The sequence below is a fragment of the Lipotes vexillifer genome, unplaced genomic scaffold (genome assembly GCF_000442215.2).
Source record: "Lipotes vexillifer unplaced genomic scaffold, Lipotes_vexillifer_v1.1 scaffold617, whole genome shotgun sequence".
Lineage (NCBI taxonomy): Eukaryota > Metazoa > Chordata > Mammalia > Artiodactyla > Lipotidae > Lipotes > Lipotes vexillifer.
In genome coordinates this window covers 1,443,554-1,461,062 of record NW_006771417.1, presented here as the reverse complement: position 1 = coordinate 1,461,062, position 17,509 = coordinate 1,443,554, and the positions used below count along the sequence as shown (strand labels likewise).

Here is a 17,509-nt window from a genome sequence, read left to right as displayed (position 1 = left end):
AGGGAAAATAAATTAACTATTTAAAAAACATCTTAAAAAAAACAAAAAACAAAGTGCAAGTTTGCCTGGAACGGCTAATGTTCTCAGGACTGTTTTAGTGTAGGAAACTGCTTGTTCTTCATGTACGGGCAAAACCCAAAAGGGCAAGTTAATGCCCTGGGAGCAAACTTTGACCAGTGGGGAATGTGAGCCGATAAATTTTTCCCTCTTTCTCCCCTACAATGTTTCAGAAATGTGTTTCATATGGCGCCTCAGAAGATCCCATGGGATTGAAAGATTTCCTGATCAGTAACCTGTCTTTACTCTCTTTCTCTGTTTTACTTCCTTAATCTCTGGGTTCACACTCCCACGTAAAATATTCACTTTCAGGAGGACCCAGGCTAAGACAGTGTCCTAAATCTATTTTAATGTATGTATTTATCCTTTTCTCCCCTTTAAATGTATTTATTGAAGACACTGAGCCCATTTTTCCTGTGTTTTTCCACATTCTGAGTTTCACTGATTACCTTCCTGTGGTTAGGCTTTATCTGTTCCTCTGTACTCTGTATTTCCCATGATCTAGAGCCTTGATCAGATTGAGGTTCAAATTTTTAGCAAGAATACCTCATAAGTGGTGGTGTATACTTCCATGTGCAATGTACAGATGCGGTTTGTTTGTCTCTGTAATGTTAACATTGATCACTGAGTTCAGTTCTTGCCAGCCTGACCCATAATATTCCCCTTCCACTTTTCACTAATCATTTCCTTCACTTTCTGCTTTATACATTTTGAATACTAAACTTGTTTTAGGCAAGTATTAGGCAATACCAGTTTAGAATTGTTATAATTGTTACAATTGGTGCATTAAGCTATATATCCATATGAAGTAAATCCGTTTCTAGTGAGTTTTTTTTTTTTTGGTTCAAAGTCTGTTTTACTTGACATTAATAAAGCTACACCAACTTTATTTTGATTGTATAATTTTTTCCATCCTTTTATTTTCAACAAGAAGTAGTCCACACACATGAGAAACCTGAGATTTTCCAAACGTTTCTCCTAAAACTATAGCCTTGTTCCTGTTACGTTTTCTTGGTTCCCAAACACAGCAGATGATAATTTGACCAATTTTTCCACTGTTATCAGCAGCCTAGGAAAGTTGTAGGTCCTCACTGCCCACTAACCTAACCCCTCTACCCAACCAATTCCGTATCTTAAAGCCTCTTGCTTTTAGTACTCCGTTGTGGTATTGGATTCTCTAGAGTTAGGAATGCATTTTACTAAAAATAATAGAAAACTCAACTGAAGTAGCTGAAACAAATTCAGCTGGTTCAGCAGCTAAATGATGTCATTGCTGACATCTCTGCAGTGTTTGGCCTTTCCTTCACCATCACACGATGGCTAATGCAGCATCAGCCCTCCTTCCTGCCATCTCTACTTATCCAACTCCCATCCTCAGGACTCAGCTCAAATCTCCCCTCCTCTGGAAAGGAGGTAACTCTATTTCCCCACCCTGCAGTATTAGGACCTTTAAAAACATAGAGATAGCTAAGCATATGAAAAGTTTTCACTAATGTTTAGAATTTTCAAATTTCTAGGTCCTACTGCTTGTGCTGGCAATATTTCTGGAACACCCACCTTTTTCTTCCCTTGTCCATCATACAAACTGCTCCTCACCTCTAAAATTCAGGATGAACATTCAGTCTTCTATGATGTCTTCCTTGATTTTTTAAACCATTTCAAAATTGAAGTATTATTTACAATTTTTTGTTAGTTTCAGGTGTATAGCAAAGTGATTCAGTTATATATATATAACTTTTCCATTGTAGGTTATTACAAGATATTAAATACAGTTCCCTGTGTTATACAGTAGGTTCATGTTGTTTGACTGTTTTATACAAAGTAGTGTGTATATGTTAATCCCAAACTCCTAATTTATTCCCTCCCACCCCTCCATCCCCTTTGGTAACCATAAGTTTGTTTCCTATGCCTGTGAGTCTATTTCTGTTTTGTAAATAAGTTCATTTATATCATTTTTCTTTAGCTTCCACATAAAAGTGATATCATATGATATTTCTCTTTCTCTGTCTGGCTTATTTCACTTAGTATGATAATCTCTAGATCCATCCATGTTGCTGCAACTGACATTATTTCATTCTTTTTTACAGCTCAGTAATATTCCAGTGTGTGTGCGTGTGTGTGCGTGTGTGTGCGTGTGTGTGTGCACGTGTGTGTGTATACATACACCATATCTTTTCTTTTTTTAAAATTTTTATTGGAGTATAGTTGATTTAAAATGTTGTGTTAGTTGCTGCTGTACAGCACAGTGAATCAGTTATACATATACATATACACTCCTTAGATTCTTTTCCCATATAGGTCATTACAGAGTATTGAGTAGAGTTCCCTGTGCTATACAGTAGGTCCTTATTAGTTATCTGTTTATATATAGTAGTGTGTATATGTCAATCTCAGTCTCCCCATTTATCCCTCCCCCCCTTCCCCCATGGTAACCATGTTTGTTTCCTACATCTGTGACTCTGTTTCTGTTTTGTAAATAAGTTCATTTGTATAATTTTTCAACATTATATGGTACATTATACATTATATGGTATAAGCGATACCATATAATATTTGTCTTTGTCTGACTTCACTTATTATGATAGTCTCTAGGTCTCTAGGTCCATCCATGTTGCTGCAAATGGCATTATTTCATTCTTTTTTATGCCCGAGTAATATTCCATTGTATATATGTACCACATCTTCTTTATCCATTCATCTGTTGATGGACATTTAGGTTGCTTCCATGTCTTGGTTATTGTAAATAGTGCTGCTATGAATGTTGGGGTGCATGTATCTTTTCAGATTAGAGTTTTCTTCTGACATATGCATAGGAATGGGATTGCTGGATCATATGGTAGTTCTATTTTCAGTTTTCTATGGAATCTCCATACTGTTTTTCATAGTGGCTATACCAATTTACATTCCCCCTGACAGTGTAGGAGAGTTCCCTTTTCTTCACACCCTCTTCAGCGTTATTCTTTGTAGACTTCTTGATGATGGCCATTCTGACCAGAGTGAGGTGATACCCTTATTGTAGTTTTGATTTGCATTTCTCTAATAATTAGTGATGGTGAGCATTTCTTCATGTGCCTGTTGGCCATCTGTATGTCTTCTTTGGAGAAATGTCTACTTAGATCTTCTGCCCATTTTTTTATTGCATTATTTGTTTTTTTGATATTGAGTCGTATGAGCTGTTTGTATATTTTGGACATTAATCCCTTGTCGGTTGCATCATTTGCAAATACTTTCTCCCATTCTGTAGGTTGTCTTTTCATTTTGTTTATGGTTTCCTTTGCTGTGCAAAAGCTTTTAAGTTTAATTAGGTCCCATTTGTTTTTTGTTTGTTTGTTTTTATTTTCATTACTCTAGGAGGTGGATCCAAAAAGATATTGCTGCGATTTATGTTTTCCTTAGGAGTTTTAGAGTATTCAGTATTACATTTAGGTCTTTAATCCATTTTGAGTTCATTTTTGTATATGGTGTTATAGAATATTCTAATTTTATTCTTTTACATGTAGCTGTCCAGTTTTCCCAGCACCACTTATTAAAGAGACTGTCTTTTCTCCATTGTATATTCTTACTTCCTTTTTCATAGAGTTATTGATCATAGGTGTGTGGGTTTATTTCTGGGCTTTGTATCCTGTTCCATTGATCTATATGTCTGTTTTTGTGCCAGTACCATACCATTTTGTTGTTTTTTGTTTGTTTGTTTGTTTTTTGCCGTATACGGGCCTCTCACTGTTGTGGCCTCTCCCGTTGCGGAGCACAGGCTCTGGACGCGCAGGCTCAGTGGCCACGGCTCACGGGCCCAGCCGCTCCGCAGCACGTGGGACCTTCCCAGACCAGGGCACGAACCTGCATCCCCTGTATCGGCAGGCGGACTGTCAACCACTGCGCCACTAGGGAAGCCCCATACCATTTTGATTACTGTAATTTGTAGTATAGTCTGAAGTCAGAAAGCATGATTCCTCTAGCTTCATTCTTCTTTCTCCAGATGGTTTTGGCTATTTGGGGCTTTTTGTGTTTCCATAAAAATTTTTAAGTTATTCATTCTAGTTATGTGGAAAATGCCATTGGCAATTTGATAGGGGTTGCATTGAATCTGTAGATTGCCTTGGGTAGTACAGTCATTTTAATGATATTGATTCTTCCAATCCAAGAACAAGGGTATGTCTTTCCACTTGTTAGTGTCATCTTCAATTTCTTTCACCAGAGTCTTATAGTTTTTGGAGTACAGGTCTTTTGCCACCTTAGGTAGGTTTATTCCTAGGTATTTTATTCTTTTTGATGTGATGGTAAATGGGATTGTTTCCTTAAATTCTCTTTCTGATATTTCATTGTTGGCATATAGAAATGCAACAGATTTTGGTATATTAATTTTGTAATCAGCAACTTTACCTATGTGCTCTGGTAGTTTTCTGGTAGCATCTTTAGGATTTTCTATGTAGCATCATGTCATCTGCAAACAGTGACAGTTTTACTTCTTTTCCAATTTGGGTTCCTTTTCTTTCTTTTTCTTCTCTGATTGCTGTGGCTAGGACTTCTAAAACTATGTTGAATAAAAGTGGTGAGAGTCGGTATACTTGTCCTATTCCTGATCTTAGAGGAAATGCTTTCAGCTTTTCACCTTTGAGTATGGTGTTAGCTGTGGGTTTGTCATATATGGTCTTTATTATGTTGAGGTAGATTCCTTCTATGCCTACTTTCTGAAGAGTTTTTATCATAAATGGGTGTTGAATTTTGTCAAAAGCTTTTTCTGCATCTATTGATATGATCATATGGTTTTTATTCTTCAATTTGTTAATGTGGTGATCACATTGAGAGGTAGATTCCTTCTATGCCTACTTTCTGAAGAGTTTTTATCATAAATGGGTGTTGAATTTTGTCAAAAGCTTTTTCTGCATCTATTGATATGATCATATGGTTTTTATTCTTCAATTTGTTAATGTGGTGTATCACATTGATTGATTTGCAGATATTGAAAAATCCTTGTATCCCTGGGATAAATCCCACTTGATCATGATGTATGACCCTTTTAATGTGTTGTTGGATTCTGTTTGCTAGTATTTTGTTCAGGATTTTTGCATCCATGTTCATCAGTGATATTGGCCTGTAACTTTCTTTTTTTTGTGGTATCTTTGGTTTTGGCATCAGGGTGACGGTGGCCACATAGAGTGAGTTTGGAAGTGTTCCTTCCTCTGCAATTTTTTGGAATAGTTTTAGAAGAATAGGTGTTAACTCTTTTCTAAGTGTTTGGTAGAATTCACCTGAGAAGCCATTTGGTCCTGGACTTTTGTTTATTGGGGGTTTTTAAATTACTGATTCAATTTCAGTACTGGTAATTGGTTTATTCATATTTTCTATTTCTTCCTGGTTCAGTGTTGGGAGATTGTACCTTTCTAAGAATTTGTCCATTTCTTCTAGGTTGCCCATTTTATTGGCATATAGTTGCTTGTAGTAGTCTCTTATGATCATTTGTATTTCTGTGGTGTCGGTTGTAACTTCTCCTTTTTCATTTCAGATTTTATTGATTTGGGCCCTCTCCCTCTTTTTCTTGATAAGTCTGGCTAAGGGTTTATCAATTTTGTTTACCTTTTCAAAGAACCAGCTTTTAGTTTCATTGATCTTTTCTTTTCTTTCTTTCTTTTTTTTTCTTTTAGTCTCTATTTCATTTAATTCTGCTCTGATCTTTATGATTTCTTTCTTTCTACTAACTTTGGGTTTTGTTTGTCCTTCTTTCTCTAGTTGCTTTAGGCATAAGGTTAGGTTATTTACCTGAGATTTTTCTTGTTTCCTGAGGTAGTCTTGTATTGCTATAATCTTCCCTCTTAGAACTGCTTTTGGTGCACCCACAGATTTTGGATCATTGTGTTTTCATTTTCATTGTCTTAAGGTATTTTTTGATTTCCTCTTTGATTTGTATCTGTGGCTACAGTAGAGTCACAGACTGGTCTGCCCATGAGTTATTGGATCCCACTGACCTCTGATCTTCTGAACCAGCTCCCTGGAGCAGGGTGCTTATAACCTCTTATAACAAGGAGGCAAGTGGAAAGCAGCCTTCCAGACAAGTCTCAATCAATATCAACATATTGCAATGTTGTTTGGGTTGTAAAATACCTTTACTTCTTTAAGTGTTTTATGGCCTGCATCTTGGAGGACTGCATACTGACAAGATTGTTGGGTACCTAACACTGCACTCTTTTCAAGCTGACATCTTATGGGTTTCTGATGGCTTATGGCAGCATCACCTGCAAGCCAAACCTGATACAAAATCAAATACAAAAATCAATTTCATTTCTTTACATTAATAATTAACTCTCAGAAAGAGAAATGGAGAAAACAATCCCACTTGCTATTGCATCAAAAAGAATAAAATAACTAGGAATAAGTTTAACCAAGGAGGTAAAAAATGTGTACACTGAAAACTATAAAACATTGATGGAAGAAATCAAAGAAGACACGAGTAAATGGAAAGGTATCCTTTGTTCATGGATTGGAAGAATTAATATTGTTAAAATGTCCATACTACAGATTCAATGCAATCTATATCAAAATTCCAAAGACATTTTTCACAGAAATAAACAAAAGAATCCTAAAACTTGTATGGGACCACAAAAAGCCCAAATAGCCAAAGCAACATGGAGAAAGAAAAACAAGGCTGAAGGCATCATACTTCCTGATTTTAAACTATATTACAAAGCAATAGTAATCAAAACAGTAGAGTATTGGCATAAAAAGACACATCGATCAAAGGAACAGAATAGAGAGCCCAGAAATAAACCCATGCATATATGGTCAATTAATTTATAACAAAGGAGCCAAGAATATACAATAGAGAAAGGACAGTCTCTTCAGTAAATGGTGTTGGGAAAACTGGACAGCCACATTTTAAAAAATGATACTAGACCCCTATTTTATACCATACACAAAAATCAATTTAAAATGGCTTAAAGGCTTAAATGTAAGACTGGAAACTCATAACACTTAAGCCTAAGACCTGAAACTAGGAAACATATGGGATAAGCTCCTTATTATTGGTCTTGGTGATGACTTTTTGGAATTGACACCGAAAGCATAGGCAATAGAAGCAAAAATAAATAAGTGGGACACATTAAACTAAAAAGCTTCTGTACAGAAAAGGAACCCATCAACAAAATGAAAAGTCAGCCTTCTGAATGGGAGAAAATATTTGCAAATCATGTATCTGATAAGGGATTAATATCCAAAATATATAAAGAACTCATACAATGCAATAGCTAAAAAAACAAAATAAAACAAAACACAAAAATAACAAAAAACCCCACAAAACAAACAAAAATAAAACCCCACAAATAATCCAATTAAAAATGGGCAGAGGAACTAAACAGACATTTTTGCAAAGAAGACATACTCTTTTTGGCTCTGTGAATGAAACCTTAATAATGTATAGCAGAAACTGGACAGACTTATTCTTATATGAAAACAAAGATTTCCTATATTACATCTTATTTATATTTGCATACTGAAGAGGTAAAATGTCTAAATGGCTATTTTATAGTTCTTTCTAATAAAATGTACAAAAACAAACAGAATTAGTGAGAATGCCTTTTGGGGGCCTTGATGGTGACATAAGAATGGGCTTGGACTTGACCTGTGAATCCAAAATCCAGAGGTGCAGGTAGCCTTATGAATCAGGGTTAGCCTTAGGGGGTCAAAAACTATGGCTTTAGTTTCTCCCCAAACCTGTAACTGCTAACTCTTGGTGTGGTAGGGCTGGAGTGGAAGCTTCCCCCCAAACTGCTGCAGCCCCATATTCATTGCAGCATATTCACACTATCTAAGATGTGGAAACAACTGAAATGTCCATCAACAAATGAATGGATAAAGGAATAGTGGTGTGTGTGTATATATATTGGGTTGGCCAAAAAGTTCGTTCAGTTAGGGACTACGTTGTTCAATAAAGTTCTTCATGAAAATGAAAAATGTGTCTTTTATTTTTACTTAAAACTGAACGAACTTTTTGGCCAAGCCCATATATGTGTGTGTGTGTGTGTGTGTGTAGATACACACACACACACACGAATATTATTCAGCCATAAGAAAGAAGGAAATCCTGCTACTTGTGACAACATGGATGGACCTGAAGACATTATAAGTAAAATAAGTCAGACAGACAAAGACATACTGCATGATATCACTTATATGTGGAATAAAAAAAAAGTAAAACTTATAGAAATAGAGAGTAGAAACGTGGGTACCAGAGGCTGGGAATGGGGGAAACAGAGGTTGGTAAAAGCATGCCAACTTTCAGTTATAAGATGAATAATATCTGAGATCTAATGTAAAAAATGGTGACTACAGTTGATAACAACGGTATTAAATAGAGATTTGCTAAGCATAGAACTTAAATGTTCTCATCAAAAAAAAGAGAAATATGCGAGGTGAGAAATGTGTCAATGAACTAGCTAGTGGGAATCAAATGAAAGAAGAAAAACAGCAAAATTCCCACAAATATGTATATATATATATATATATATATATGAAATAGGAAAGATGTTGCCAGAAATGCACTACCTTCCAAGAGATTCAAAGGGGATTGTGTCCCTATATAGGATGGGATGCTGTGTTTTGAAGTGCTACTGAGACAAGCTTATTCCCACTCCTCTCCCTCCTCCTCTTAGGACAATAGAAAAAAGAGTCCCTCTCTACCGTCTGCTTGGGAAACCATGTCTAAGTTGTATTTAATTCTGGATAACACAATTGGGCTGGGACACTGACACACTGGAGAGTATTTTCAAATCACCATGATGGTGCGTGGACTTGAAACCATATCAATAGAGGCAGGGAGTAAAAAAAAAATTCTTCCAGGGAAGGAGGAAAACATCTCTGTACTGTACAAAACGGTATTCACTCAATATATCTGGCAGCAGTTGCCTCATACCCGTGTCCTTCACTGTTGTGTCCCTTGCTCTTGTCAACTGCCATGCACATAGTAGGTGCTCAAACAATGTTTGTTGAATGATTAACTTACCATGTACTCTTGAGGGCATGATTGCCTGGTAATAATTTAAATTAACTACTAAATCTGAAGGAAACATTATTACAGTTCTTTGGGGACGCAGTGCCTGAATCTCGGCTCCCGCGTCGGCGCATTCGGTCATGCTTGGTGCCCGGAGGCCTTGCCAGCGATGACCTTTCTTTCTTTCGACCTTTTCCTCCCTCCCGTCTCCAGTCTGTAGATGACCCTGTGGTCACGAGGTCGCGACAGTCCGCGCCGTTTTGGAGACGAGCGGGTAGTGGAGAGAGAACTACATTTCCCAGCTGACTCTCGTGCGCGCGCCCCTGCCCGCGCACGGAGGAGAGTGCACCCGGCGCTCGCTCCCCGCCGAGCTCTCGTCGCCCGCCGGAGCCTCTGCCAGGGGATGAGGTGGGTGGCGCTAGAAACCACTTAGCTATAGCCAACCGCCCAATGCAGCACTCGCTCGCTCCCCCCGCCAGCGGAAGCGCCCGCGGAGCACAATGCAGCACTGAGGCAGCGCCGCGGTGGAGGCTGCAGCGCCGCGGTCGCCGCAGCACCGGCCGCGGCTGGGAGGGGGCGGCCCAGGCGAGCTGGGGCCGCGGGGCGCGGGATCCGGACGCGGCTGCCCGGGCATGAGGAGCTGAGCGTCTCGGGCGAGGAGGGCTGACGGCTGCACCATGCAGGCGGCGGCGGCTGTATCCGTGCCCTTCTTGCTGCTCTGCGCCCTGGGGACCTGTCCCCCTGCGGGCTGCGGCCGGGCAGGTAAGTTCGCCGCCCTTTGTGGCTCCAGGACGTACCATTTTCCGGGCATCTTTGCAGCCCTCAAGCGCATTTGTAAAGAGGCATCCCCATTTCCCGAGTGCGCAGGGAGATTTTTTTGTTTTTTTAGAAGGGTGGAGAGAAGTGAAGCAAAAATACGGTGTGGATGCATTAGAAGCTTTAGGTCAAATGCCTGTTTTTCTTCTGAAGTACAAGAGGAATGCGGAGGATGGGAGAGGGGTGCTCTGCTTCTGGGCCCCGATCCTGGATGCTCTCAGATTAGCTGGTCCAAGGCTCTGCGTCTTGTGTCTCTGCATCCTTACCAGATGGGGTCCGGGAGGGAGGGGGAGGTGGGATCTTCATAAGGGAGACGTTGGACCGCAGGGTGGACGATTGTGGGTCAGGGTCATTATTTTCGCCTTTTCTCCCCAATTCCTCCTTCCCCCTTTCCTGCCTGGAGGAGACGCCTCGTTCACGGAGCTGGAGAGGAGGAAGGAAAACCGCTTCCTGGAGCGCCAGAGCATCGTGCCACTCCGGCTCATCTACAGCTCGGGCGAAGACGAAACTGGGCACGACGCGCTCGATACGCGGGTGCGGGGCGACCCCGGCGGCGGGCAGGTGAGAGGCGTGGTGCTGGGGGTGGTCCTCCGCGCGGCCCGGCCCACCCCGACCCCTCGTTTGCTCTCCGTTGCCCTGGAGATGCACTGTCTTGGGTGAAACCAGTGCAATTCTAATGCGAGTCGTGCGTGGCGCTCCCTGTGCAAAAAAGAAGAGAAAGGGGCGACAAACCCCAAAAGAGCCACAGGCCGGGGGCATTACTGGAGAGGAGTTTGTGCGGGTTGCCTCCAGTTGTGTGGCAACCTGAGCGAAGGGGCGGAGACCCTCTTCACCTCTGCCAGGCAAATGCCATGCATAGGCAAGAAGGGATATAATATTTGAGCAGGATGTGCATCATCATTATCGTTGTTGTGGTTGTTTTAATTTTCAAAGAGAAGACTTTATGTGATTTAAGCCAAGATTGGAAAAACAAGCCTAGACATCCCTAACTAAACTCAAACCTTAAAATTAAGCCGAACTGCAAGGTTCTCAGCTCACTCAATTTGTGGACATCAGAGATGTACCCATTCACCTCCACCTTCCAGAAAAGGTGTCTGGCTCCCCCCTTTCTTCATTGGTAGCAGTCCTCTTGGTGTAATTAGGGCCCTGTTGCTTATTGGGCATTTATAAAGTATGTTTTTAAATAAAAATCTAACTATCGTTTACCCATATTTAGGTCAATATCACACATTCACAGATATACTTGAAAATTATTTTGAATTTACTGGTTAATTTAAGTAAGTATTTGGGGGCTATGTAAGCATTTTTTGTATTTACATGTATCAACCTGGCAACCAGTTCACCCACCTGTAAGTACATATTAAGGTGGAACTTGTTCATGTAGTTGAAAATTTTGCGCACTTCACTGAAGCAAAGGCAGGCTGCACATTTTCACATGTATAAATATATTCTTAATATTTTAAGATGTATCTTGATGACTCAGTAATTTATCTGTAAGTGTAAAATAAGTAAAAATAGAAAAATGCTACTTAAATCTGTATTTGTAGCCAAGTACTTAGTTCTGTTAACATTTTAACATGAAAGAAATTAATTTAAAGGGCTATAGTACTATCCATTAGTTACATTATTATAGTAGAAAATCTAATATGCCAAGCATTAATGAAGAATCCCATCATTTGAATTGTTTGGTAAATACCTATTTTATTTATTTTTTATTTGAATTTTATTTACTTCTTTGAATTAATGTTTGAATTAACCTTTTCCATTTTGACTTTTTTCCATAATAAGACTGAAAAAGCATAGGACACTGTCTTATTTTTTAATACATTAGAATTATTTCTGTAGAGGAATATTCTCACGCTCAGTTACAACTTTTGATTATAAAAAATTTCACACACACAAAAGTAGACAGACTATTATAATGGACTCCCCAGCTTCAACCATTAGCAACTCATAGCCAATCTCGTTTTATCTACATCCTACCTATTTTTTCTCCCTTTCTGTATTATTTTGAAGCAAATCATATCATTTCAGTTATAAAATTTCACTATGCACCTCTAAAAGATGAAGATTTTTTAGAAAATGTAACCATATTATCATAGCTAATATGTATTAAATATATAAATGTGCTAAATATATGTAAATATATAAAATAGATATATAATTATTATATATATATTTAAGTTTGTTTGATCCGGGACCCAGATAATGTCTATAAACTGCAATTAGGTTTTTTTTTTGTTTTTAAAGTCTCTTTAATGCATGGTTTCCCCCTCCATTTCCTTGCTTTTTTCCATGCAATTTATTCATTGAAGATGTGGGGTCTTTTATCCAGTAGAGTCTTTCACAATCAGAATTTTTACTGATATAGGCGGTGCTTTAAAACAAGTCGCAAGGAGTTTCTCAGAGAGGAAGAAAGTAGAGATGCAGAAAATGCTGCAGGATCGCACCTCTAAACTCTGGAGTCTCTGCCTCATGCTGGTGATGTCTTTAGGTACCCTCTGCCCTTCTCTGTGTTGGTAAAGACCACCACTCTTGGACAGCAGGCAGTCCTCCTTTTTCTCCCCATTTCTGAAATACCACTTCTGTAGATTTTTTTGGTTCCTGGGCCTCTCTACTTGGGACAGAAGATACTTGGGGCCTGTGCACCTTCTACTTCCTATAAGAATAAACCTCACTATTGAGAAGAATGACTCTGGCTTTTGGTGAAGTGTGAATGAATCGGTAGGATTTAGGTTAAACAGTGTGAGTAGATTATTCATTCAAGTCAGAAATGAGAGTGAAGATCCTGTCTTATCATCAAAGTAATTATGACAAGCAATTATCTCACATGGTGAGGTATACATAGTGCATCTGGTTGGATGCCTGGATCACCTGGGAGCTGTAGCAGTTTACCATGCTCCTCAACTACAGTTAGTGATTACTGACTAGTAGGATTGAATCTGGCAGTTAGAGTTGTAAAGACTTAGTTGTCATAAGCCAACACTTCCTACAGTTAGGAAACTAAGGAGCGGTCCTGCAATTTGTCATTTCTTGTTTCGTTGAGAGCTGTCATTGAACCCCGAAACATAAGTTAATTCCGTATGGACCTTGTTATTTCTTTGGTGATTAAAATAGACATAATTTATACTCATAAATATGTTTAGCAACTTCCTTTCTACTTCAGAAATAAAATTAGGATGTTCTTCTATCAGCTCACAAAGGTATATATTGATTTGTGTATTTGTTTATTAAAAAGGCATTTCTATACTTGAGCTCATACTGTGTACCAATTGTTTTGCAAGACCCTGGGGATTCAGAGGTAAAAGACCCAGTTCTAGCCTTTAAGGAATTTACAGACAGGTAGGAAGATGGATGAATGGATAGGCAATTACACTCTGTACTTGTGTGTGATTTTCTGGAGGTGATCACAGAGAGCTGTGGAAGAGAGAAGACAGTGCTTAACCCAGGTGAGCAGTCAGGGCTCTCAGAGAGAGGTGTTATCTGAGCTGTGTTTTGAGGGTGAGTAGGAAGTGGCCAAATTAAAAGGAAGGGGTGGGCATATCAAACAGAAGGGGCAGGAGGTACATGGGCATGTGACATCAAGACACATTTTAAACTGCAAATAGGATTTAAGGGACAGATGAAACAAAACAGGAAACCAGAAAATAGATGCTGCAGCACCTTCATGACTTGCTGAGGAATTTGGACTTGTCCTGAAAGTGATTCAAGGATTTCAGTAAGGAGAGTTACTGACCAGATTCATGTTGTCGTGGAATAACCCTAATTGTTAGAAATGAATAATCTTTTTGTTTTGCTGCATTGGGTCTTCGTTGTTGTGCGTGTGCTTTCTCTAGTTGTGGCAAGCGGGGGCTACTCTTCATTGCGGTGCATGGGCTTCTCATTGCGGTGGCTTCTCATTGCAGAGCACAGGCTATGGGCGTGTGGGCTTCAGTAGTTGTGGCACGCGGGCTCAGTAGTTGTGGCTCGCGGGTTCTAGAGCACAGGCTTAGTAGTTGTGGCGTGGGTGCTTAGTTGCTCTGCGGCATGTGGGATCTTCCCAGACCAGGGATCGAACCCATGTCCCCTGAATTGGCAGGCAGATTCTTAACCACTGCGCCACCAGGGAAGTCCCAGAAATGAATTATCTTAATTTCAAAGGCTGAGTGAAAGTGGTTGTTCACTTTAATTCATTGTTAAATGCCAATTCACATACTCATTAAGCTTGTAAGAACTTAGTTACTAAGTATACTTAGCTGCTTAGTGTAAATGAGTTAATATTTGTAAAGCACTTAGAACAGTGCTGCATATTCTGTAAGAACTATATGAGTTTTTGTTAAATAACATTAACTCCCCCAGGCTGCTTGAGTACTGTTTAGAAATTTTATGACATTGCCTTAATGCAAAATGGTGCCCTAATTACCTGAATTTAACACATTCCCAGAAGTTACAAATTACTCGAATTTACATAAGTTGAATCTTAACAGTTGTAGAGATGGAAGAAATGTTATAAGTCATCTAATCTAGTTCAAGAATCACTTCTCACCAGGTAAGACAGAGCCATTAACCTAGAGTAAGGAAACCAGCAATGTTTTACTTAATATTTCAGAAAGCTCACAAGAACTGTGATGGTATAAGACACCTTAATTTTACTTTTAATGTGTCCTTACTTCAGTTTTCATCACTAAATGGAACTGCACAGTTATATTTTTGGAAAAAAATTTAATATTTTAGTTCTGTGGAAATACTGGCAGTTTGATTGGTATGAAATAATCATTCTGTTTGTATGAGTCCATATTGTAAAAGATTTCTTTACTATCTGGCCAGTTACTTGAACGCATACTTTATTTTTATCCTGAATCAGATGATCAGCCCATACTGAAAGCTTATTGTGCCATGAAGTTCTAGAAATGGTAGTCAAAGAAATTATATTTGATTGTGGGTAACCTTGCTGTCCTAAAGATTGTCTGCCTAGTCTGAAGTAATTTCAGTCCTGTAAAATAGCACTCAGAACTAGAATATTCAAAGTATTTCAGTCTTCCTTTCCTCTGACTTGAAATTTTTTGTGCTGAAAAAATTGTATGTTGCAGATAATAGGATAAAATATATTTTTAATTGGACACCCATATGGGCAAGATATCACCTACTGAGTCCTACTGTTGGTTTGATACTGATGATCACATAATTTCTGTTTTTAAGAGTAAGCACCTTAATGGTTACTCCTTTTTTGCAAGCCAAGCATGATAGTTTTACTGTAGCATCAGAGGTTATTTGGTGGTTTATTTTGCTGTGTGGTCACCCCATACATTTTCAGTAATTTGTTTTGCAGCCAGTAATTGCTTTTCTCTACAAGTAGCAGAATTTCTTTTTGTCAGAAGTCTTTATTGCCAGTGAATAGAGAGGCTACTTATTTTTCTATCTCATTCCCTGGAAAGTGTTGTAAGCTTCTCAAGTAGTCAAGTGCCAAGAACATAGATCTGCCATTTATTATAGTTTTGATAATCAGTAATGAATGGGGAAATGCAAGATGGTCGCAGGATGGCAAGCAGTAGCTGTGCTCCATTCGTTTTTTAATTAATTAATTAATTAATTAATTAATTTTTGGCTGTGTTGGGTCTTTGTTGCTGTGCGCAGGCTTTTCTCTAGTTGTGGCGAGTGGGGGCTGCTCTTTGTTGCAGCGCGTGGGCTTCTCATTGTGGTGGCTTTTGTTGCAGAGCATGGGCTCTAGGTGGGGGGCTTCAGTAGTTGTGGCACACGGGCTCAGTAGTTGTGGTTCATGGGCTCTAGAGCACAGGCTCAGTAGTTGTTGCGCGTGGGCTTAGTTGCTCTGCAGCATGCAGGATATTCCTGGACCAGGGCTTGAACCCATGTCCCCTGCTTCGGCAGGCAGATTCTTAACCACTGTGCCACCAGGGAAGTGCCTGTGCTCTGTTCTTATGAATATAATTATCCATATGCCTAAGCATGGATGAGCTGTACTTAAAATTGGGTTGTTTCACTTGGGAGCACTGAGTCAGCTTAACCATAAGTTGTCTGCAGTACTGCTTCCCTGGCGGGAAAAGGACTCCTAGGAATTACAGCTTTAGAAGTATTTTGCAAGGATAGCACAAACATCTTTTTTTTTCCTTAATGTGCATTTGTTAAACCTAAGTAGCTCAATATTGATAAAGTTTGCCACCAATCAAAACTTTGTTCCACTGACATAAATAGGAAGGAGACATTTCCCAGCACATTTTTATTCTTCTGTCAACCTTCTCTTAACAGTTAAACGGTTAAAGGAAAATAAAATTTAGAATTGTAGGAGTTTTCCTTACATCTTGCTTTTACTCTATGAGATCCCAATTTGTATATATTTCTTTGGGGCATCTTTGAAATTCTGCCCAGTGGTTTTACCATGCATACCGTGCACAGAAGAATCCTGTCTTTCATTGCTTCTTTACAGCTACACATGGAAAACTATGAATGACTCTAAAAGCTTATGGGATGATACAGATTGTCCTTAAGTTTTATTTCTTTTCTCTTATTTCAAAGAATGCCAAGTGTTCTATCATTTTTAATGATTAAAGCCCCTTCTAAAAGTACATGGAGGGAGGTCTGCTTTCTTGTCATCTAGGGTTAGTAGTACTCTATAACTCCAGTGGAGCCCAGATATTGCCACATTTATCATTGAGGATTATGCATAAGCCCCAAAGGGAAAAAGGATGTTATGAAAAAGAGTGGGGGAGGGCAGAAGAAGAGGAGGAGACCTTGAGGAGAATGGCAAGAAGGAGGAAGGAAAGAGAAACCAGGAAAAGAGAAATACTTACAATAGTGTTGTCATGTTATAGTATACACTAAAATATTTAATAATATTTAATAAATGGTAACTCATGTGGTTACTTTTTATGTGCTGAACAGTTTTCTGAGTACTTTTGATCTGTACAGTCTCATTGCATCCTCACAAGAATCATGTGACAGGTAATATTTAGCTGCAAAATCACAAAGCTGGTAGGTAGCAGAGAGGGTATTTGAACACTTCAGCTCCACTGCACTGCCTGTGTGCTGAAGCACTAGGCTAACCTAGCCTTAGCACAGGAGGTCACCAACATTTCCTTAGATATCTTTCAATGGCACTGGGGTAAAAGATGTCTTACATCTGTCCCATTGGAACTATATATTTCTTGTAGCACTTGAAAATGTTTTTAAAAGTTGTATAGTAGTGAAGAAACTTGCGGAACACAGTAGGAATGCTTCATTTCTACCACCTTGAGAATGAGAATGGAATATATAAAGATATTTAACATTTAAAAGGTTAGAAACACCTCTCAAAGGATGTGTGTTTTGTTTTGGAACTGCATGTGAACATTGATTGTTATAATCTTTCTTCGTAAATCAAAGATTTCAGGATCCAGTTGTCAGTACCAGAATTATACATGCTCTTCCTCTGCTTTAAGTTTCAAAGAGCAGAAACATGAAATGTTAAAAAGGAATCCGTGTTTGTGTATCCTTCTCCAAATGAAAAGATACAAAATATCTTTTGTGTCTTCATAGAACAAGTAGCTCCAGAGTCCCAGATGTCAAAGCATTCAGGTCAAAGACATATGTAATAATAATAACCAAAATGATAGCTTCTGTGAACATCTAGCTGGATGTGTTTACTTTGGTAATAAAAGTATTAGAAAGCAAATATTGAGGGAA

General features: G+C 38.9%; 1 protein-coding gene across 3 annotated transcripts in view; it reads left to right on the top strand.

Moving 5' to 3' along the window:
- The first annotated feature begins 9,539 nt into the window (after positions 1–9,539).
- ADAM22 (ADAM metallopeptidase domain 22) overlaps positions 9,540–17,509 on the top strand; it is a 243,068-nt gene continuing 235,098 nt past the window's right edge. For 2 of the 3 annotated variants that reach the window (XM_007446746.1, XM_007446747.1), the window contains exons 1-2: positions 9,669–9,799; positions 10,257–10,414. In XM_007446746.1, coding sequence (XP_007446808.1) covers positions 9,715–9,799; positions 10,257–10,414 — 243 coding nt within the window. In that variant the 5' untranslated portion in view covers positions 9,669–9,714. Of the gene's footprint in view, positions 9,800–10,256; positions 10,415–17,509 lie in introns of all 3 variants that reach the window. The other variant, XM_007446748.1, reaches the window with a different exon arrangement.